The sequence below is a fragment of the Symphodus melops genome, assembly GCF_947650265.1.
Source record: "Symphodus melops genome assembly, chromosome: 15".
Lineage (NCBI taxonomy): Eukaryota > Metazoa > Chordata > Actinopteri > Labriformes > Labridae > Symphodus > Symphodus melops.
Window position 1 is genome coordinate 611,474 of NC_136705.1, and position 22,680 is coordinate 634,153.

At 42.7% G+C, this 22,680-nt stretch overlaps 2 protein-coding genes across 2 annotated transcripts in view; both read left to right on the plus strand.

Moving 5' to 3' along the window:
* The first annotated feature begins 17,298 nt into the window (after positions 1 to 17,298).
* Positions 17,299 to 21,214, plus strand: LOC306836344 (cilia- and flagella-associated protein 46-like). Its single transcript, XM_079363369.1, has 5 exons — positions 17,299 to 17,385; positions 17,461 to 17,573; positions 19,450 to 19,581; positions 20,140 to 20,204; positions 20,957 to 21,214. The coding sequence occupies exons 1-5, from the start codon at positions 17,343 to 17,345 to the stop codon at positions 21,159 to 21,161; spliced, it is 558 nt and encodes a 185-aa protein (XP_079219495.1). The 5' UTR covers positions 17,299 to 17,342; the 3' UTR covers positions 21,162 to 21,214.
* A 259-nt stretch (positions 21,215 to 21,473) lies between these two features.
* cfap46 (cilia and flagella associated protein 46) overlaps positions 21,474 to 22,680 on the plus strand; it is a 42,357-nt gene continuing 41,150 nt past the window's right edge. The window contains exons 1-2 of the mRNA XM_079363307.1: positions 21,474 to 21,591; positions 21,879 to 21,949. Coding sequence (XP_079219433.1) covers positions 21,583 to 21,591; positions 21,879 to 21,949 — 80 coding nt within the window. The 5' untranslated portion in view covers positions 21,474 to 21,582. The remainder of the gene's footprint in view (positions 21,592 to 21,878; positions 21,950 to 22,680) is intronic.

Genomic DNA, 22,680 nt, shown 5'->3' on the forward strand with positions numbered 1-22,680 from the left:
CTCGTAAACCAGCCAATATCAGGAGCTCTTCAGGAGTTTTCCACAAGTGTGAAAGCTCTAAAAGTTGAATTCAGAGGAAGAGTGAAAGAAGCCTGAGTGAGTCTTTCAAAACTCTTAAGAAATTCATAAGATTTTAATTTTATATAATTGAAACATCTCACTCTTAAAGCCCCCTCAGGCGAGAGGAGGAGACGACACAACATTTATTTTTAACTTGTTGAGACAAGCTTAATGTTGCTTTTTCTAAGTGGGCTAAATGGGCCATGCAGACATTGTTTTTGAAGCACAGTTTTGCTGTTTTACACTGAGAGGGAGAGAGAGGGAGAGAGACAGAGCAGCTGACAGCAAACTGCCCTCTGACGTCCAAAACACCTGTACGAGTTACACGATGAGAGAAACACGATATTTACATGAAGTCCCAGGATAGTGAAACTTCAGCTCTCAAAGCTTCCAGTGGTGGATTTCTCTAATGCTAATGCTAATGCTAATAAAAAAGCTCTCTAGTTTTTGGTTCCCTCGCCCGACTAGAATCCTGTTTAAAGTAGAGAAACAGTCTCTGATTGGTTACCTTTAGGGACCACAGCTTGCTTACCTGGTGAATGTCTGAAAACATCGAGGATCAGATTAAGAGAATAAATCCACATGATTTCATACCAGAAACATGGCCAGCTACGTATTTCCTGTTCTTGGACAAAAAGCTTCCTGGCAGATTTTCTGGGCAACAAGAACTGACCAAACGCGGCACAGTGGAACGAGCCAATCACGGCAAAGTGGAGCAGGATTAGGCCGACTTCTGAGAAAATAATGAGCTTTAAAAGGACCCGCCACGATACGATGAGAAAGTAAAGTTATACATGTTTCTGACTCAGTGCTCTCGGTGACACAGCCTCCAGAGACAAATCCTGGTCCTTATACTGTACCTCTCATGGAATTAATGTGGGGATGATTTTCTTTGGGTCGTCCTCCTATAGGATTCCAGCCTACTTTAAAACTTCAGATTAAACCTGAAAGCAGCAGCCGTTCATCAAGTATTAAAGGTCTGATGCAGCCATCGGCCCCGTGTCAGTGCTGAGGGTGTTCTGGAGTCGTCTGTATTCTGAGCACACGGCTAAAGAGCTGCAGAGACGCCCTTAATGAACCAAAGAGCATGCAACGTGCTAAAAGATGAGAAGGGGAGCGAGCAGGCGGTTCAGTAATACACAGCCTTTATCTGACCTCTCTCATGGACTTCAAACACGTTTAGATAAAAACCTGTCCTCCACGTAGAACGTCTGAACGTGTGACGTGCCGAGCTGAAGCGGACCGCTTGGTGGAAACGGTCCGAGGATGTAAAGTTCTGTTTGATTTACAGCAGAGGACAAAAAGCTAACAAAGAAAAACACACAGGACAGATGAACACAACATGACGGAGCCTGAGATACAAACATGATTCACTGAGTTTTAATGTAAAGCATGAAGTGAAAAATGAACGTTGGCTTAATGTTTACAGTGTGTAGCTATGATACACAATATGCTAAGGTATAAACTGTGATCACCTTTAGAACTACATTAAAGACACTACAGGACAACATATGTAATAAAATGTAGAAGGAAGGGAGGGACACCTATCGGTGTTTTAGTTGTTGTGTCTTAGTGTTGTTTATGTTATTGTAATCTGTGTGTGTGTGTGTGTGTGTGTGTGGTTTGATCATTGCATGATTGCATGATCCTGTTGAATTAATAAAGAGATGTTTAAAAAAAGGAAACAGCTCCTGCAGTAACCACAGCTACGAGGCCTGTCATCATTATTTAAGCATCAGTGAGTGCTAAGCTAACATAAGCTAGTTAACGTTTCATAATAATAGCAAAAGGATCCGTGTCAGTCAGTGTTGGAGTCCAAAGCAGAACCTTTAAGGAAGCATTATACTGGATGTCAGGATGAGGAGAATCTGTTCTGTTCCCTCACAGAGACAGCCGAGCGTTTTACACCATTAATCCACAACAATCCTGGCTTTTCTTTCTCTCATTAAATAGTGTCGAAGCGAACCCACCGCTCGTCGCCTGTGAGTGCATCACATCAGACAATTAAAGGATGAAAACACAAAACTGATTAAAACACGTAGGTGGCAACTGAGACCAATAACTTCTCCGTGTAGCTTACAGTGCGTCGTGTTCTCGCCCGCTCCATAAGTGTGTGTGACGATGAATCCGACCAGGTGGCTCTCTGCAAGTGAAATCTGCAGAGTTTCAGTGTTTCCAAGCAACAAGTCTTTATAGCCTCCAGTACTGCACTCATCCACAGATATCTTAATCCATCACCTGCTCAATCCCAGCAAGTTAAAAATAGAAACTCCCCTCTGTGCACTCCATCAAGTCTAGCACATGAAATGAGAGTTTATGAGAGCCAAACGTAAGGTTTCCTCAGCTCGGTGGGTCTAAACCCACACGCAGTCTTACATGTATCGCCTTGCTTTTCTCCTCTCTCTTGCATGCACCATCTGTCTGGGGATTCTGCTCCCCTCATGAGTCTCTCCCTCCTCGTCACCGGGATGCTGACTTTTTAATATCAGAATCCTGCGAGTGATGAGGTGACAGTGGTGTACACCATGTCAGATTAGCAAGTCTGTCACATTATCTAGAAATGTGTGGGAGACGAGAAAACCTCGTCAAGTGCCAGAGAGGCTCACTGTGTAATCTCTGAGTACAAACTCTGCCGCAGGACACAGCAGCTGTTTTTTTTCTTCTTCAACGCCACAAAAAAGGAGAATAAGGGAGAAAGTGTACATTCTTAAACTCCGTCCAAATCAGGTTTTCTGCTGTGCTGTTGATGCAAGGGAAGGACAAGCGTATTTGCTGGCATGAGAAGAGTGATGACAGAAGATTAGCCATGAGAAGCAGAAGACAATATCAGGAGGAGCCGACAAACGGCTTGTGGGTGCAGCTGTTATTAGACAAATCCTTCCTGGGGGAGGGGAGCACAGATCGAGTTTAGACTACTGCAGCATTGCATCATTTTCTTCCAGCCGGAGATGACAGCTAATTATTAGCGCTAATGGGCTTCCCCACACTGACGACAGTAGGCTATTTCCTCAAGGCGACGTTTTTCACGTCATATTCATCAGTCTCGCTGGGCGGAGTCGGTTTCCAAAGAGATTCAAAAGAGGACTTAATGAAAACCAAAGGCAGAGCTGGGAGAACATGTGGAAAGTTCAGGATGAAGAGAAGCTACATTTCACAGCCCCCAAAAAACTTAACTTGATTCATCAAAGTGCACTGTGTGACCTACTTCTGTTGTATCTCTTTATATGTAGGTCAAGAAAGACGAGAAATGAAGGAAACAACGTTTGAGTGCATGAAAACAGGAGGTGTGGTGCATGTTCTTCTCTGACTGATGATTAATAGATGTCTTGTGTTATTAGCATAAATGAAACATGGAATTTAAAAAAAGGGGTAATACGTGCAAGTTTAACGAAGCTCTGTAATGCAGAGGCTCCTTCCTAAAGTGTCTCATCCAGGCAGAGCTCCACGAAGGTCGACGTGAAGTCATTTGTTTTGGAGTTTCTGAATAAACATGAACGTCCTCTGAATCACTGCAGACAGCAACGTTAGCATGGACAGACAGAAAGCCCATGACTGATTACCTCTCGGTCTGTCAGCGTCCATGTTAGCAGAAAAACTGGCATTCCCCACAACAATCTGCTGCTGAACAGGTGCCCAGACATGATTAATGGAGTCAGAGCAGCTGACAACAAACAACAGCTGACGTCCAAAACACCGATACGAGTTGCAATATGAGAAAAACAAAATATGTCTTCTGATAAAGTCCGAGTGTAGTGAATACTTCTGTGCAGCATGTGTCGCTTCATGCTTCATAATTGGATGGAATTTAACATTTTTCCCTCAAAGCTTGAAGTGAAGAGACACCGTGTGAATGAAAACGTGTTTATTTATAGATGTACGGCTATAATCACGTCTCTGCTGAATTATAGTTTTACACATCAATGTCTCATAACTCCAGTCTCTCCTGTGTGAATGTGTGTGTGAGTCCTGACTGTCAACAAAGGAGAAGCTGGAGTCCTGCTGGCTGTGTTGTTGTCAGAGCCGTGTTAACAGGGGCAGGACATGCTAACGTTAGCCTGCTAAATTAACAATGCAGGACACGGGCAATATCAGATCGAGCAAGAAGGTTGGTGTCGTGTCATTGGAGGAGACGGAGGCTTCAGTACAGAGGAGCAAAAAGTCGCACATTCTTCCTTTAATATATTGGAAAGTAGTTACCGGTAATATAAACATGAGGCACCATCTAAATAGAGGTGAATATTTATCATGCACAAGCAGCGCAACTTTCCTCCTTTCTGTTTTTTAGCAGAGTCAGAACAGAATACAAATAAGTCCTCCACCTTTTCTTGTCTCTTTAAAAAGTCCTTCCAAAGAAGAAGTGGTGTGCACACGGACAGCTGAGCACCACTCCACTGAAAAACTATTTCAGTCTTGTTCTTTTTAAACTCCATTACAGTCCAAACAAATCCAGCACAAACAGAGAGGCAGTCTGAGTGGAATTACAAATGCCGAGGTGAGAGTGTGAAACAGGGGACAAAGCTGCTTAACAACGCGTAGCAGCTCCTAGCTCTGAAAATAACAAGCAGCTTACACCTCCGACGGCACAACAAAGTGTGTGTCTGCTAAAGTTTGGAGATAACGAGGCTTGACGCGTCTGTTCAAGCTGCTATCTTACCCTCCACTCTGTTGTCTCTGCCCTCCCTGCTTGAATTATCGCCTTATTCTCAGTCTGCAGAGACGGTCTGATGGATTGCAGAGTATTGTTTCAAAAGCTGGTATCAGTGTTGTGTGGACGAGAGCTGCTGAAAGTTAACATTGAATACCAGTAAAACTGTTTGAGACACCATCATGAACAGTCGGACATTTGTAATCATAAGAGAGTCAAAACGTGCTGAAAGGATCAGAATTAAAACAAAAATGAATCAGTGCCAAAACATGTGTGCATAGCTGGAAACTATCACGTTCTTGGTTTCAGTCGAGGCCTCGGCGCTCGCAGGACTCTAAAGGCAAAACGCTTCAGTCAGAAGGACCATCAGCTCGTAACGTGCTTCACGTTGTCTGAGGGGAAAGGCTTCATGTTGCAGGCACAAATACTCCCACAGTCACAATGTGTGTTGACTTAAAGAAAGCACAAGTCCATGAACAGGATTTAAAACTTCATTATCTGTTGTTAGACGGCACGTGATGATGACCAGACGAGCTGTGTGTGAGCACACGTGTGTGTTTGTGTAACACAAACGCCTGCCCACGAGCAAAGACTGTCTCCAGAATTAAGCAGGCAGTCAAGGCCATTTGGGAAGAATCCACAACAGAGTCGGAGAAGAGCAAAGAAGTGGAAGAAGGCAACACGCCAGCGGCCTCTCTGAAATAATCACCCCGTCCCGCGTCGCCCACACACTGACTTCTGTCAGCACAAATACAGCCGCCCACTCGCCCAGTCCGAGCTCTCGCAAACACCGCACAGCCAATCTGACATAGTTCAGCAGGTTGTGGAAAAACCATATGTCTATAATCTCAGTCAAATCCAGACAATGGCAGATAGTCTGTGCAGCTCACACAGTTCACACACAGCAGAGTCACAGCCTGTACTGAAGTTTCTTATGACAATATGGACTATATTAACTCATCCCTAAACCTGACTCCTTCTGCTTTCATGTAATAAGGCAACAGTGTGACTCTTTGACCTTGTCTGGTTTTTTTTCTTCGCACACATTCCTGTACTGTTTTTACTTTCTTTGTGCTTTGAAACAAAACTCAATCAAAACGTAATATTTTAGTGTGATAGAGAGCTGATATATATGTTAACATGCATTTCAGGTTTCATACCCTCAGTGTGACCCCTAGAAGAAAATGTCTGCCATGTTATGAAGTTGAATGAGGTTGTATTTTTGCACATACAGTACGCTCTGCCAGGACAGAGCCGTCCTACGTGCTCTGAAAACAAAGGTCACCGTCCAACAGCAGCATTTATTATTATCCTCCAGCCTGCAGCTCTCTCATCGGAAAAAAAGGGAATACAGATACTCCAGTTCCCAGTAATGAGCGGCAGCGTGTGTGGGTAAATGCAAGAGTAATAGGCTCCAGCAGCAGACTCTCAGCTCATTTTGGGATGCACAGGGTAGGAGGACAGAGAGGGTGGGTGGAGAGAGTGCTGAGGACGAGAGCGAGAAATTCTCATTTGCTCAGGCTTGCATGGCAAATATTTTCAGCTCAAATGTTGACAGGAATGCGTCCTGGATGGAAAACATGCCACTGTTGTGCTGTGCATCGTCCTCCTTCATATTTACCATTTTCATAAAACAATACACTGCAAATGTTATGTAACCTCTGCATTCTTATTGACCCCACACAGAAACGTGTGGCTTCCTTTTCCTGCTGAAGGACGTGAAGTTTCTGCTCTGTCCTTCATGGATAACATGAGAGATGATACACACGCATGTCTGGAGGTTTTTTTGTCACACATCATGTCACTATGATTTCCCTCTGTATCGTTCATGATATGACTCAAACATGTGCAGCTCTTATACTACAGAGTCTTGTTATAAAAGGGAAGGCTGTGAGAAGGGTTGATATCACACTTGATCTGAAGAAGTCATAAACACATATTCTGACCACGACTTTGCCAAGAGTGTGGCTGCTGTTTGAGCTGGAATGAACTGTGTTAGCTGGCTGTGATAAGAAGGAGGACTTTCACCATGAGAACAGACAGTCACAGGCTTAATTGAAATGTAAAGTGTAAAGCAGTTTTCTATCCTCTAGAGGATCGTAGCACGCTGCACTTTGGACACATTTCTTTAGACTCCAGGAACCGACTGACTTTAGGCTGAAATACCTGAAACAGTTGAGTGTCAGATAGATGTTTGAAGAGTTTCCTTTTCTTGACATTAAGTCTTGTGTGCCTGATGTGCATTCTCATCTCACATCGAGTGATCTCGTTACTTTTTGGAAAAAACTGCTATCCCAAAAAAGGAACATAAAATGAATCACCAGTAACTGGTGTAAAAGTGTGTTTTGTAATATCTTAGTCAGAAGAGCATCGGTGAACAAAAACATCCTTTTTAAGTTGCTGAAATGGAGAACATCTGCGACGGCACCGAGCACAAAATAAAAACAATAGCACAAGTTTAATAGGATTTAGCCAGCAGTGTTTTCAGTTTGATGTCTTTGCATCTGCTGCACGCAGCAGAGAGGCTGCCTGTTCACAGGAGGAGTCTGTGAGAAACTTCCACAACATGGTACACATCAAGCTGAGCCCCCGGGATGGGCAGCAAGATTAGCTCTTTGCAGGATCTGAGCTGCATCTTCAAAAACATGATCCTCAGCAAAGGAGCACGGTTTCAGGACTATTTCTTCTACAGTACATCACACTTTGAATTAAAATTATTCTCCCATATTTCAGCAGACTTTCACAAAAAAGGGCTCCGCCTCACAACGTTATAGTCTTCAATAGAAAGCCGCTTTAAAGCGCAGCTGTCAGGCCTGTTTATGCTCGAGCTCGAGCCTGTAAGAAGCTGCCGGGCGCCAGGGTCACGACTTGACTTTTCTGGCAGGCTGACAGAACCGTGACAGCCGGGCCAGAGTAACTGTGATCCAAGGAAACACTGAATGAAGAAGTAACAGAGTGACAGCGGAGTGACCTTCAGATGTGAGATTGGTGAGGGTCAGTGGACGGGGCAGGCAGTGAGCACTCGGTTAGCAAGGTCAGAGTGTCGTAAGACGAGGAGGAGGAGGTGTGTTTGCAGGGCCGTTCATGGCTCAGAACACTCATCCCCTGCAGCCTCCTCAAAAGAGTCAATTGAGCGACAGACTTTATGGAGGATGCGAGCAGAGAGAGGCAGTAAAGGACAGAGTCAGAGACGGGGGGGGGGTGCATGCATAAGGTTGAACTTGATGTCTTGGCTCACAGGGGATAGATTTCCAGGAGAATAACAGCCCATCTGTGCGCTTACATAAAGTGGTTCCCTTAAGTGGGATTGTGAATTGAGAGGGAAAAGCCCCAATCTGCGCAATTCAGCCTGGTGAGAGAGAAAGCCTGGTGAACCGTAGAAAAGGCAGGAACCATCCTAAAGGGCATGCAGTGACAGAGAGGTATCACGCTTCCCTCCTCACTGGGCTGTGTTTCGGTTGAGTTCTTGCTTTCAGCCTCTTACTGAGCTCGAGGAGTGACTTCATCGTAAACACAAAGTATGAGTGCTTTTCGATCGTTCTGGATGTTTCTATGTTTAGTGATTCTCCACAGTAATGGATGGACTCCAATGTTTTACTTAACTCCAAGACAGAAATACTCTGAGACAATGACCTTGACCTTGCACCTTCATCCCCCATCGCTCACCTCTTCATTCCCTCCTTCCATCAAACCTCACTCATGCTTTACCATTTTACAATGAACTCCTTCAAATCAATACATATCTTTGTTCGTGAATCAATTCTGTAGTGAAGCTCATCAGGGGATTACATGCTTCTTTAAATGTCACACTCGCCCCACCCTGAAGCAGAAAAGGCATTGTGCATTTAATAATAACCATAAACTAATGAAATGGAAGAAGCTTCTAGAAGCTTGATTTTATAAGGAGTTAAAGACATTTTGAGTCTATTTGAATAAAGAGTGCATGTCCTCAGGCTGCAGCCAATCTGTTGGGCAAACAGCCAATGAGCAGCAGAGAAAAGACATCAGGCTGTGTTAAGAAACATAATGCATGCAGAAACACACACACACACACACACACACACACACACACACACACACACACCATGTATAACTGACCCAAATTATTTCCCCTCGGATCTCGTTCTTTGACACATCAAAAAAGGTCTCCCTTTTCTCCATCGTGTCACCACAGTATTGTATTATAAGACATATTTTTCTTATCATCAAAGAGAAAGACGGGAAGGAAGAGTGAGGCTGGGGGGGGGGGGGCTCTCCTCAGAAATTGCTTTCATAATGTGACCGTGTTGTGAACTTTGTCTTCAGTAAAGCATGCAGACAGCTCTGCATGTAAACGGTCAGTGTGCTGCAGATACATGTTCATGTGTTTCAGACACACTCTGCTCTGTCAGAGACGGGTCGCTCAGGTTCTTGCTGGTTACCATGGTGCCTGAGCTCAGCCATGTTGCAGAAGTATTAAATATCACAGAGGGTCCTTCTGCTTTTGATCCAAACTCTGCCCCCCCCCGAAACACACACACACACACACACACACACACACACACACACACACACACACACACACACACACACACACATCCTGGCATGACCAGCAGCACCTGGCCTGAGAGGCACATCAGCCACCTGAGAGGAGTGAAACATCCATATTCATCTTCTCAGACTGATACAGCACTTTACATAGAACAGCATGATGAAATGGAGCTTCTAATTAGCCAGGTGTAGCATCCTGTGAGTGACAGGCTGCTCCTGAAATATTCATGCAATGTGTTGTTTTCATCTCTTTGTGATGAAGGATGTGTCTCACTGTGTCTCAGTGAAAAGAGTCACGTCAGACATTCCTGTCCTTTGGGAACATCATGTCTGTGACACTGTCTTACCTTACTTCTCTTAACCTGTCATTGCTAACAATTAATAGAAAACAGATGTCACCAGGGTGTGTTTGCAGCTGTGAAAAACTTCACTGCGAGAGCGGTCAAAGGATCTTAGAATACTGGCTTACATATAATAATTTAAACAGCATAAATATGTGACGTTTTTATCCATACAAATTAAAACATGAAGCACAGAGTGGAAAACAGTTCACTGACAGTGCTACACCTGTGCAGATGTGGGGAGGAGGGCGCTGCTTGTCAACAGGCAGGAAACTGTCAGGGGCCCCCGGACTAGTAAGGGGCCCCTGAGGGCTCATAACACTTAAACCAAAACAGTGGCTCAAAATGTGTCAATTTTGCAATGAAGGTCGAAAACCTCCTTAAGGGGGCCCCATCTGAGAGGACCCCCTGTTGTTGCCATGCTCATTGTTGCAGCATTATTGGAGTAGGGAGAGAAGAAAGAGGAAGAGGCGTGAGCTTTGGGACACCGGCAGACATGACGCTGATGAACACTGGTTGGTGGGGCCCCTAATTGATTTTGCCTAGGGCCCAGACAGACTCTAAAATGACCACTGTGAGTTATGATTCAATCCTGTCACATCGGTTCTGTTTGGACTCACATCGCATACAAAGTGAAGTCAATGAGCCGGGGAGACATTCCTGCGCCTTGTAATGAGGCACCCATTGAAATGTGAAGCATGTTCATGGACACCAAGTCACCCCCTTTCTCACATTTTATGTTTGATGTGTTAATGAATCAAAGCCTCTGGAACATTCCTTCGTTTGTCATTAAAATGTGTAAGGCTCACGCAGGCACTTCTGGGGCAGCTTTGGGGTCTTTCAGGTGCACAGGTGCCATGCATCATTCAGTGGAAACACAGATGTCTGCTGGTTATATGTTGCTATACTTGTGTTTCTGTGTTTGGGGGGTGAGGAAACGACGTTTGAAAGAATCGTCCCAGATGTGCACTGAATGACTTCTACTACTGCAAAATAAGTCACGGATATCTAAGTGTGTGAAGAGCAGCACCTGCCCCGTTTAGCTGGTCTGTAAGACAGCGTAGCCACCTGTAGCCTGATTTAGTATTCATTGTACGAGTGTGCACTGTGCAGAATATTGTCAAGTGTGAGGGAGAATTGCAGTGCAAGCTAATGTTTATTGCTTGTGTTATATAAGGAGTGTTATGCATGAGTCATTCATTCATTGGACCCAGGTGTACAGTGATATGCAACCACGTTGAGTTGATGCTTGTTAACAGTCAGACTTCAGAATTCAGACATGCCGACCACTGGATTGGTTTTTGCTCTGTTTGTATTTTTTGGTTTCCAGAGATTTATAGAGATAATCTTTTGCCATGGGGGAGAGAGAGAGTGGGGCGCTAATCGAACCTGGGCCTCCTGTTTGGGGGACTGTTTGTTTGTAAATGTATGCATGGGCTAAATTGAAAGAGGAACCAAATTGTCAGTATGGATGAATAAAGTTTTGTAGATATTTGCAGTTCAACAGCCATGTCTTGATTTTTGTTTCGTTTTGTTTTTTTAAACTAAAGTCTTCATTTGTTTGCAGCATCTTGTTTTATATTTGGCGGTGCATTTTCAAATTGAGTGATAAACTTCCAAATACAAATCACTTCTGCAAGTCTGGCCAATACAAAACACTCAGTGAAGACGGACTTTCTAAGATGTAAAGACCAGACTGTCATTCTTCAGCCAACATCAGGAAACTAAAAGCCTTTAGACAAACTTCAGTGGAGAAGCTGTTTTCTATAGGCAGCAAAAGCTACAGAAAATCTGTGCCAATAAGCAAGAATAATAATCCCTGATGGTCAGGTCGAGCTGCTCTGTCACTCAGCAGTGGATGGGAGGTAAGAGAGCAGCTCTAAATGGTTTATTGATGCTTGTCATCGGGGGAACCAGAGTGTGGCTAATCACATACGACAGCCAGTCACTACGCTGAGAGGAGGGCCGTGAGATGGAGGTGTCGGACCCTCCATATGAGATCAATCAGCTCGGCTTATCCTTCCTCCCATCTCGATGGAAGGATTAAAGTCCATAGGCGGCGCTGGCAGGCTCGCTGATCATCACCCGTCAGAAGTGCTGGATAAATGGAAAATGAAGAGACAGCTTGGCTCTTCTTAAATTGATCGTGGAGGTACAGTTTAAAGTCGAGAGCAATTATTGTGTTTTCATTGAGCCCATAAGCTCCAACATGTTCGTGCACTATCTGAAGTACAGTACCGTCCACGTTTTGACCATAAATTGAACAATTCTACCAAAGAAAATGCAGATAGCAGAAGACGCACATCCTGCATCACTCTGAATAATCAAACATAACAGCACTGCTATGAGTGTCTCTACTCCAGCTGGGGAAAGGAAACTCTCATTCATCTTCTTTGCACTTGACCGTGCAAGTAATTAATCACTCCTCCATAGTTCCTTAACCTCCATCAGATACCTTCAGGCTTTTTTAATCAGTGGGCTGATTACACTGTGAAACTGTCCTTTAGGACCCACCCTCCCTCTGTGGCCCTCTTTGTCTTTGCATGGGTGCCAGATAATGTGACACACTCACAAAGCTAACATGCACTGAACTAAACTGCAGCATCAGCAGAATTAATAACTTCATGTATAAAGAGTCCATTTACAGTAGATGCCACAAAAACTACATAACATCAGGTTTAGGCTGCTGGAAAATGAGATCAGCACTCTGATATATCCCAGATATCATTTAGCGAGGACAGGTGGGCACCAACCAAGGCCACTTCATCACTTTGATTTATGCAGTTATGGGAAAAAAAGACTAGAGCGTGCATGTCCAAGCAAACTGCCTACACGTGCTATTTCTCTGTACGTGGGTTGTGCCGCCATAACCGTTATTTTTTGTTTCTGTTTAACTTCATATTGATGACATATCTTCATGGCGTGAGACCAAATCAGCAAACCGTGCTGTGCAGGATTGAGTATGGTGTCAGTTAATGCTAAGTGTGCATCCAGGGTGCCATCAAATCCGATCCCCACGCTGGATATGTTTAAACCAATCAGTGTCAGCCATCATTGCCAATGAGAGCATGAGCAGCGAGTCAATACCCTCGTTAGCTGTGTGAACACAAAGATAAGAAACTGTGTCCGGCTCTGACAGCCCAGATTACCTTCACATGCCATCCTGCTGAAGTTGGCACATCGGGAAAACCTCAACACCTTAACTGTGTGGAGGCATGTTGGTGCTTAAAGTGGGACACTTGAGGGAACAGGACGCTGTTTGATCTGAAGAAGAATCGTGAGTGGATGAAAAGTCCAAGAAGACTGAGAATGACTGGACTTGCGTGACGAGGTGTAACTGATGTATTTAAACGCTCCTCAGCATGATTCACCTCGCTAATTAGCTTTACTTATAACAACAGCACATTCCTTAAGGGAAGTGAACATTATTATACACAGATATACAAATGAAAAGAGGCATTATAGAAACACAATAGCTCTCCATTATTTTTGCTTGGGCAGTAAGTTGATTATCGTTATTGATTTTTTGCCTGAACGGATTTCAATTGGGTTCCCAGAGAGGGGCTTAGGATTTAGCCCGAGGCTCATTATCCAATCAATGACTGTTTTTTACTGAATGTCTTTTTAAAAACAGAGCGCTTTACTGCATGAAGAACTAATTATACCCAGCTCAACGTGGGCTGTCTCAGCAGATACACTGTGGATTTCAGATGCCTTTGTTTGAATCACTAAAACCCACGTCTGTTTAAATTTCAGATTAAAATCTTGGGCTGATTGAGTTTTTTCTAAAGCGTGGGTGGTCTTCATAACCAGTTGCAGACATCAACATTAATGTTTTGATTGAAGTTTTGTCTGTCTGCATTTTAAGTATTGTTTGTTCTGACTGAGGAATATGATTTTTAGATCTTTAGATTACACTTTTTTAATGATAGATAGATAGATAGATAGATAGATAGATAGATAGATAGATAGATAGATAGATAGATAGATAGATAGATAGATAGATAGATAGATATATTTACAAAAAAAGCTAACCCCATGTGTGCCGGACCCCATGTGGGCCGGACCCCATGTGGGCATGCATTAGAGGAGCGATGCACATGGACAACACAGAAAGTGTTGTGTAAACAGGACCTTCATGTTGGCAGACTAAATGACAAACAAGGTGTCTGAAGAAACCATTAGCGTGTTAGCATGTTTTGTTGTGATTGTATTAGAATCATTTAATTAAAGCCTCACAGTTTAGCTAATTGTCTTGTGTGTGTGGACTCTGGCTGCTGTCTTTTGAACAAGTTGTGGTTGACTCAGAGACTGTTTGGATAACTCTGCATGCAGAGCATTTCATTGATCTGACCTGGTTGAAAAGAATGCATGGACTCATTTCCCTGCCTCTGTTTGGGATATGAAGAATTTAATATTAATATTACAGATAAGATTTAAGAAGAAGAGAACAGTCTATGCCTTCTTTAACACGTGTTGAGGTCGTTATAAGTGTGAAAGCATGCTCTCCATAAAAACCTCTCCCCAGCAGGACTGAGGCTGGTTTCAATCAGACGCATCTAAAACTCCTGACAGTAAACTTAGATTCTCCTGGCATTGCGTCTCATCTCAATAAAAGACTTGTTTTAAAAACATACAGATAAAGACATCGCTCTTTTCAATCATACATGAGATGTTTTGGCTCTGTGTCCAAAAGCATGACAGTATGTACTTCTATACTGTATGCACCGAAATAGTAAAGTGTAATGGGACTTTCGTGTCTGCGGAGGAACCAGCGGTCTCTGAGCTGATGTAACCACTGTTTGCCTGCTGCCAGTCTTGTGTGTGTGTGAGCTTCACATGTGGAAACATGCTCAATTATTAATTACAATTTCAGAGCTGATCAATATTTGATTTGATCCTGCTCTTTTAACATCTTCGGGATATGGAGGTATTGTGGGAAATTTTAGAGATGTGGAAACCACACCGTCAGGGGGACGGGATAATGTGAAAAAAAGTACCAATAGAGCCGCTTTGATTCATTATGAATGAGAGGTGAAATGTGCATGTAGCTGTTGAAGATTTGTTCTCAAAACACCGCCTGCTCTTTGTGACTCTGTGTTTTGATTAATGCCAGTGCAATATTTTTTATAAATCAAAGCGTTTCAAAAGTTTGCCCGGTCAAATCTCTTGAAGAGAATAAAAGGAGCGAGAGCTGCAAACGTTACGAGTACTTAAGGATCATTTGTATAAGCCAACTCATTATAAGTCTTTTTTTTTCTTTTCAGAAAATGTTCTTTTTATAATTTCTAAGTAATTAAAAATAATGTGTTGTGACTCATCGTGTTTATCTGGAGGAATGTTTTCGAGCCTCCAGGTCCGAGTCAACCTTTTAGGTTCGTGCGAGTGATTCATGTCATTACTGCTGTTTGTTCTCCACCTGAGTGTGTGTCAGTGCTACCGAAAAGACTGTGACACGTGGTTATGCTCTTTTGTGAGGGTCGTGGTCAGTGAACATTGATATGACACCAACATTGGTAAACATGATGACTTTCAATGAAATAGCTCTTTGAATGGTTACAGACAAGCTGGATGGAACAAACTCTGTCTCAGAACTGAATTTCAATCACTCGATGACTCGATGAAGATGTTTTTCCTGGGATATACTGGCACAAACTATAAGTTCTGAATCCATTTTAAAGAGCTCAACATTGAGGCTGTCAGTGAGGTTTTCCTGTCACATTACGTGCTGGGACTGGATGCTGATTTCTGTGGAATATAATGAGATTATAGACTTATTGGCGAGGAGTATGAATCAGTACAGGTTCTTGTAGACTCTTTGAAGGGACAGGTGTATTCTTCTAACACGCAGGATGAGTTGCTGAACAAACACATTTAACATTTTTAGCGATTATTCATCATAATTGAGCACCATCTGTGTTGTCCAGATTGCGAGGGCTGCTGGGCCAACAACACACTCTCTTCTATCATTTATGTAAAAGACCAAATAAACTGTTGTCATGGACTTTATAAAAGACACTGACTGTGCATGTTCAGACCGAATCTGTTTAAATAAGCACTTAACTTAAGAAAATGTTACAGATAAGTGGAATTTATTCCACAATGCACTGACACAAAGATTAAACTTGTTGTGTTGCATGCTCTAATTTATCTTACAGCCTCACTATTCATGCTCTAAAAATGTTCAGAGCAAAGGTGTGTCTCTCCGCAGCTCAACTGAGCACTAACTTACATTTATCAGGAGAGCACTGTTGTTGCTCCAACAGTTATGAAATTTTAAACAATGAATAAAAGTCAAACCATTAAGTGAGTGATGAATGACCTTTTTACAGAAATAATGATGAGCCACTCCAAAGGCTAAATGTTCTCTATGTGTATTTAGAAAGGAGTTACGCTGAGGGTCACTGAGGAGCTCTCTGTGCTGCGCTGAAATACTGTCAGGTAATATTACATGTTTTTCTGTCAATAAAACCATAAACTAGGAACCACAAGTCCATTACAGGGAGAGCTACAGCTTTAAAGGCCGTCCAACTCTGTCCGCTGTCACATCACAAGACTTATTTGGTTTGGCCAAGAAAATTATATTTGCACACTGAGTGGCTCTAATGATGCACTTTGATGTTAGGAAGCGTTGGGACCACGAGCATGAAGAGGTGCTGTGTGTGTGTGTGTGTGTGAGAGAGAGAGAGAGAGAGAGAGAGAGAGAGAGACACACACACACACACACACAGAGAGAGAGAGAGACACACACACAGAGAGAGAGAGAGAGAGAGAGAGAGAGACACACACAGAGAGAGAGAGAGAGAGAGAGAGAGAGAGAGAGAGAGAGGGAGGGAGAGAGGGAGGGAGAGAGAGAGAGAGAGAGAGCTCATTTCAATATTAAGTTTTTTATCTCATGTCTTTCGGGCTATAGAGCTTGCTTTCTAATGAAAATGTATTACGTGGAAAGTCCAGTAGACAAATCAAAACCGTTTCTGTCTCTATTACTCATATCTACTGCAAAAACCTTTTTTTTAAAGGTTTATTTTCTTTTCAGCGTTTCATGCATTTATTTAGAGATCAAACAGTGGTTAGGGTCATAAACCTGAGAGAGAGAGGGTCGACAGTAACAGGGGTCAGATTTGAGACTGGAGCGTCTGTACTGTACATGGAGCATGCGCACTAACCACGAGGCTGCCTGGACCCAAAAGTGTTTGAAATTTAATACAAAAGAAAAAAAAGGGAAAAAAAGCATCCAAGCACCACCACAATTATTGTAAGTAAAACGTTTGTATTTAAAAGGAAATCAAAAAGTACCAAATAAAATATATGACCAGTGAACAGCTGACCCACCAATATAAGAAAGCCTGATTGGCTCTTTAACGATGAAACTTATTCAACTTTTATCCAAAATATAGTTCGTTAATCAATAGCTTCTGACATCGAATTTAATATGTTTGTAGTTTGACACTTTCCAATAAAACACAGTCAATAAAACTCATCCTTTTTGTCCCATTCAGGCACCGTAGTCACGCAACGCGGTTGCCGAGCAACGATACCAAACATACCAACCGTTTTAAACGGTTAGCACTTAGCCTACGCTGACCCGAGCTCGCTTTCACTAATGATTAGTATATTTGTGCTTTCAGGACGGAGGGATTGATCGTTTTGAATCATTTTCACCTCAAACATTTTGCGTAAATTGTAAATATATAGAAACGAGTCTCATCCTACCTGGCTAACAGCTAAGTCCTGATTACATGTATTAGTTTGATAACCTTCCTCACATGGATATACATCACTTTCTCAGAAAGGCAACAGAGCAACGAGGTTTGTCAGCTGTTCAAAGTTCACCACTTTATTAAGTTGGGCTCAAACAACATTTTATTCTTTTCTTGTTTTCAGACTCTGGAGCTCTGCAGTCAGCCTACAGTTTATTAAAGTCCACCGGAACCAGCAGACTAGCCCCCCGTATCACCCCGGACCTGTATGTGGTCTGTGCAGAAGCAGCTCTACAGGTGAGACTGAGACCCGGACATGTCCCTGCAAAGGTTCAGTTTACAGTCCGCATGAAGGGGGGGGGACATGTTTCAGAGTCCTAGCTGTTTAACCCAGGTAGGACTTCACAAATCCTCTCGAGTCAGAGAGGCCCACTCCTGGTCAAATCTTCCTCCAGTACATGATCACCATAGTTCAGTCAGACAAACCAGCAGCAGAACAAAGTTTGTGTTTGTGGTCAAGGCTCTGACCTCATCGTTAATCTGCCACAGTCTGATGTAACCAGGAGTCCTGGCACAACGCTTCAATCTCCCATCTGTGGAATAAATCAGTCGTGGTCGCTGACTTTAAAGAGCGGGTTTGAAGGAGGTCAGACACAGTTGAGCTGCATAGTCGTGTTTTTCTTTTAATACATTTCACTTGTTACAGATTTGTATTTTCTATATCAACTAACTTGAATTCAGATGAAATTCAAATCTGTCAAAAGGTCTTTGAATGAATCTGGAGACCTGTGTGTGTTTGACAGTAAACTTAAGTGCATGCACTGAAACCTTTTATCATGTGATCACATTATATCAGATGACAATATTTTCATCTTTTCATGACAGCAGGAGACTTGATGTTTCAGGCAGCGTCCATAATGAAACATGCGTCAGACTCTGGAAAGTAAAGGCAGCACATCTCTTTTAAGTCTTTAAGTATAGTTTAAGGTTTCACATTTTAAATCCGTGGCACACTTTGGATAAAAAGTACACATCTAGAGTGTGTCGTTTTAAAAGGACGTTTTCCTCTCATCTCACAGGCTTTTCCCCAAGTAATGAGCTAATCTGAATTTTTTATGTTTGAACAGCCAACTTGCTCTTTGTGCATAATCCATATTCATAAAATAAATATCTGTTTTTATTCTTCTAAACAAAGTGTTGTGCAGTCCCAGTGAATAGTGGAACATGGACTTTATTGTCAGATCTATGATCAGATTTAATCTCCCTTTCTAGAGACTGGACCGATAATCAATGAATGTTTTACAGTCCGGCTAATTGAGTTCTATTTGTGTAAAACCAGAGAATATTTAAAGGTGAGTAAATGCTCGAGTATTCTGACGAGAGGAGAATGACTCTGCAAGACTCTCGCTGCTAAAGTCTGATCACAGATCTTATTATGTCACAGTTTTTGTACAGTAACTTTCTTTTGCTAAGTCGGGCTGTTCTCTCCCAGCAGAGGACGGTGATGAATATTCACTGATTTAGATGAGAGAAACGTTTGAATAATGAAACGCACTGATTGAATCTGTTCTCTTATTTCCAGTTTTCATTTGGCCGTCAAATCTGGGTCGTAAAAGAATACCCAAATACTCTTCAGGAGCACATGACAATATTAGTTTATTTTATTTAACCTTTATTTAAGCAGGTAATGAACCCATTGAGTCAGTGTCAGAAGAGTCAGAATAAAGACATATTCTAACACACTGATCTATTTTTATTTCTTTTATGATCTGAAATATTGATAAAGAAAACCTCGTGGATTTAAATAATTATAGGCAGAATGGTTGGTCATCGTTTCTACTGCACTGTGTTAACCCCCAGGAAACAGAAGACTTTATTAAATCAGTGCTGAAGTTCTCGAGGGCAACAGCCTGCAGTCCTGATCGTTGCATCGCAAATAAAAGTGCATCACACAAACATGAAGCCATTTCTAAATGCTTTTAATGATGCATCAAACCCAACAAAAAGCTGCTGGCACAAGTGAACTGTTGGTGACGTTAAATGTATATTTGTTTGGCCTTTGTGCCCCTCTCTCTCTCTCTCTCTCTCTCTCTCTCTGTCTGTCTCTCTCTGTCTCTGTCTCTCTCTCTCTCTCTCTCTCTCTCTCTCTCTCTCTCTCTCTCTGTGTTTTCAGCTGGGTTGTTTGGAGATAAGCACAGCGTGTCTAAAGATGTTCTTTGAAGAGAACCCGCCAGCGAATCAATTTCTGTGTCGAGCGTACCTCTGCCAGGGCCAGCTCCAGTCACCGCCCAGCGCTGGGACTGTGGTGAGGACGCTTAATTGGTCACGTCTCCTGAAGGGGGTTGTGTGTGTGTGTGTGTGTGTGTGTGTGTGTGTGTGTGTGTGTGTGTGTGTGTGTGTGTGTGTGTGTGTGTGTGTGTGTGTGTGTGTGTGTGTGTGTGTGTGTGTGTGTGTGTGTGTGTGTGTGTGTGTGTGTGTGTGTGTGTGTGTGTGTGTGTGTGTGTGTGTGTGTGTGTGTGTGTGTGTGTGTGTGTGTGTGTGTGTGTGTGTGTGTGTGTGTGTGTGTGTGTGTGTGTGTGTGTGTGTGTGTGTGTGTGTGTGTGTGTGTGTGTGTGTGTGTGTGTGTGTGTGTGTGTGTGTGTGTCTGCCACTGAGATACACAGATTTACTGTAGAAATGTACTGTACTTATGTGCACCTAAAAAATCATTTTTTCACAAAGTAATTGTTAAAGCCTTTAACTTTTTTCTCTCTGCATATTTAAGAACTTTTTATTTTCATCAAACAGTTGCCCTTATCTCTGTTGTTTTCTCTGATCATGTGACAAGTCCTCCCTCCCTCTTTTGCCTTGTTTTCTATTTCAGGAGGAGTTTGAAGAGGCTGTGCTCAGTTTTCTCAAAGCAATTGAAATTGCAAAATCTGACCCAGGGTACGTACGTCCTCAGAAGTGTGGCTTTGTTCACAACTGGACCGTCTTCTGTCATATTAGTGCTGTCATCTATAGTGCGCAGGTGCACCTTTAAATACACATAGAGAAAGTAAAACCTTCACATGAGGTTCTCTTTAAGCGATGAGGGTCCAGTCTGCTGCACACACATATTCTGGGATGTGAGGCTTTGATTTGCAGAGAACATTGTTGAAGTATAAAATGATGTCCAAGCTGGATAATATTCAGCGTGCTGTCTTGTGAAGTGTTGTGTAAGCAGGATGAGGAAGAAGCTAAAGATGAATAAAATAACAGCGAGTGTGAAACTTAATGCGTCTCAGCCTTTGGAGGTAATCAACACTGACTCTGCTCTCTAATGAACTCATAAGCTGTCAATAAAAGGGCTGAGTGAGCAAGCCCCATTAACACCGGTGGGATTACATATCCCATACATTCAGCCCAGACGAACACACAACACACTCTCTGGTGAATAAATTAGCAGCACTCAAACAGTGTGTTCGCACTTTGTGCATTGAATTCATTAATTTCTCTTCTTTCACGTAGAGAGGCTTCCATGCTGCTCTCATGGGGCTCATTGGACGAAGCTTCATCCACACACATTTACAGTTCACAGGACTTTTCCACACTTGGTCTCCATTGAGTCTTACTGAGAGAAGAAATGGTTTGAATGTGTATCTGATAAATAATTCAGCCTTCTGTGTTTGCTTGTTTGACGTGCGGTTTGTTTCTTGCAGATGCTCCTTCATGGTGTTCAACGCCTCAGTGCTGTACTTCCACACAGTGCGTCGTCTCCTGCAGCCAGGGCGCTGTGGTCACCTGGTGGCGTCCCTCAGGCAGGTGGTCCGGAGTCTGGAGGAGGTGGCAGACCAAGACCACAGCTGGAGGGCTGAGCTTATGATGCAAGTGACCCCACCGTGCCCTCTTCCTTTCCTCTCATGAATAAGTCCAGTCCTGATTCTGTCCAGACTCGTGCTCGATTCAAAGAGGTGACGTGTGGAGCTCATTAACGAGCAGCTCGCTCGCTCCCTGCTTCATTTGTTCTCTTATTCTCCTTTAATGGAGTCTGTTTTAATGTACGCTGTTTTATCATATTCTTCCTTTAAACGTAAGGTCCAACTGTTTGTCATGTTTTGCAGAACATAAATGTTATAGCGTGGGTGTTAAAGTGACTGGTTGCAGTATCTCTTAATCCTCCATCATGTCTGTGTTTTATGTAAATGTTGTCTCCTAACTCTGTGACTTCAGGCACCTCATCCGATGTCTGGTGGACTCTGGGAATCTGGACGAAGCTGCAAGTTCAGCCAAAATCACAGAGCAATTCATCAAGTCGAATTCACCACATCTTTACCCACGACTCTGTATGTTGCAGGTAAACAGCTGTTCTTTATTTGTAGGTCAAACATTTGTGCCAATTATATTTTCACTTTTAAACATTGGACTAGTTTTACAGTTGTTCAGCCTGTGTGGGAGGACCAAACGCCCACCAGGAAGTGTTTGAATCTGAGCACATGTTGAATCCACTCTGCACTGAAGTAGTAGACTGAACTCTTTCCTTCACTCAGTCACTTGGACGCTGTCTATCTGTGGACTTCTGTTTATGACGTAGAATGAAAGAGTATGAAACATGTGTTTTTCTCCTCACTCTTCTCATCTTAGGTGAAACACAATCTGCAGGAGAAAGAAGTTCTCGTTGAAAAGAGCGTTTACAAGATGCAAGATTCTGAAAAGTAAGGAAAGTCTCTCACTTCTATTTGTCTTCATTTTTTTCGTTGCATGTCGACTTGTTTTGCATAACAACTTATTTTCCTGCTTTCACGATAAAAGCCTGTGGCATCTAAGCTGCTGTGCTGTAGATGTAGTTGTCCAGTGAAAGAGGCTTTTGATCCCATATCACAAAACTTGCTTTTAAACGATTTCAAAATCTTCTTTGTGATTGCATGTTGGCTTTTTTAAAATGCTCCCCACTTCTAAATAGGGCAAGTTCAGTCTTTGCCGTGATCAATTATAATCTCAATAATGCTCCTAAAGGAGGGCAGTTATATAAGGGTTAATGCCTGCAAGGTGTCTTTCATCAGGAATGAATGGACAGCTGTACGGTGAACGGTATCTGATCTTCAGTATCAGCACGTTCAGAGGGGCAGTGTACCTTTCACTGCTGCAGACTGAGCCGCTCTTCTTAGCTTCAGAGGCTGCTACATGTAGACTCCCTGATTCACAAAATGTTCATCTTCTCTGAAGAAACAGTCTGTATGGAACAACGCTTGGTGTAAAAGTTAGAGTCATGCTCTCTTTAATGTTCACATTTAGTGTCTATACAGCGTTCACCAGAGGGTTCATAAATAAAGTCAGTAATCTGACCTTATTGGGTAACTTAAGGAGGAACATAACTTTAAGAAATAAACTGAACTAAAATACTGCCAAAGCTTTTAAATTCTCACATTAATAAATTTATACTAAC

Coding starts and splice junctions, on each gene's coding strand:
- LOC306836344 (XM_079363369.1), top strand. CDS start 17,343: ATGGATATACATCACTTTCTCAGAAAGGCAACAGAGCAACGAG. Junction 17,386..17,460: donor AAAGGCAACAGAGCAACGAG/GTTTGTCAGCTG, acceptor TCTTGTTTTCAG/ACTCTGGAGCTCTGCAGTCA. Junction 17,574..19,449: donor GTGCAGAAGCAGCTCTACAG/GTGAGACTGAGA, acceptor CTGTGTTTTCAG/CTGGGTTGTTTGGAGATAAG.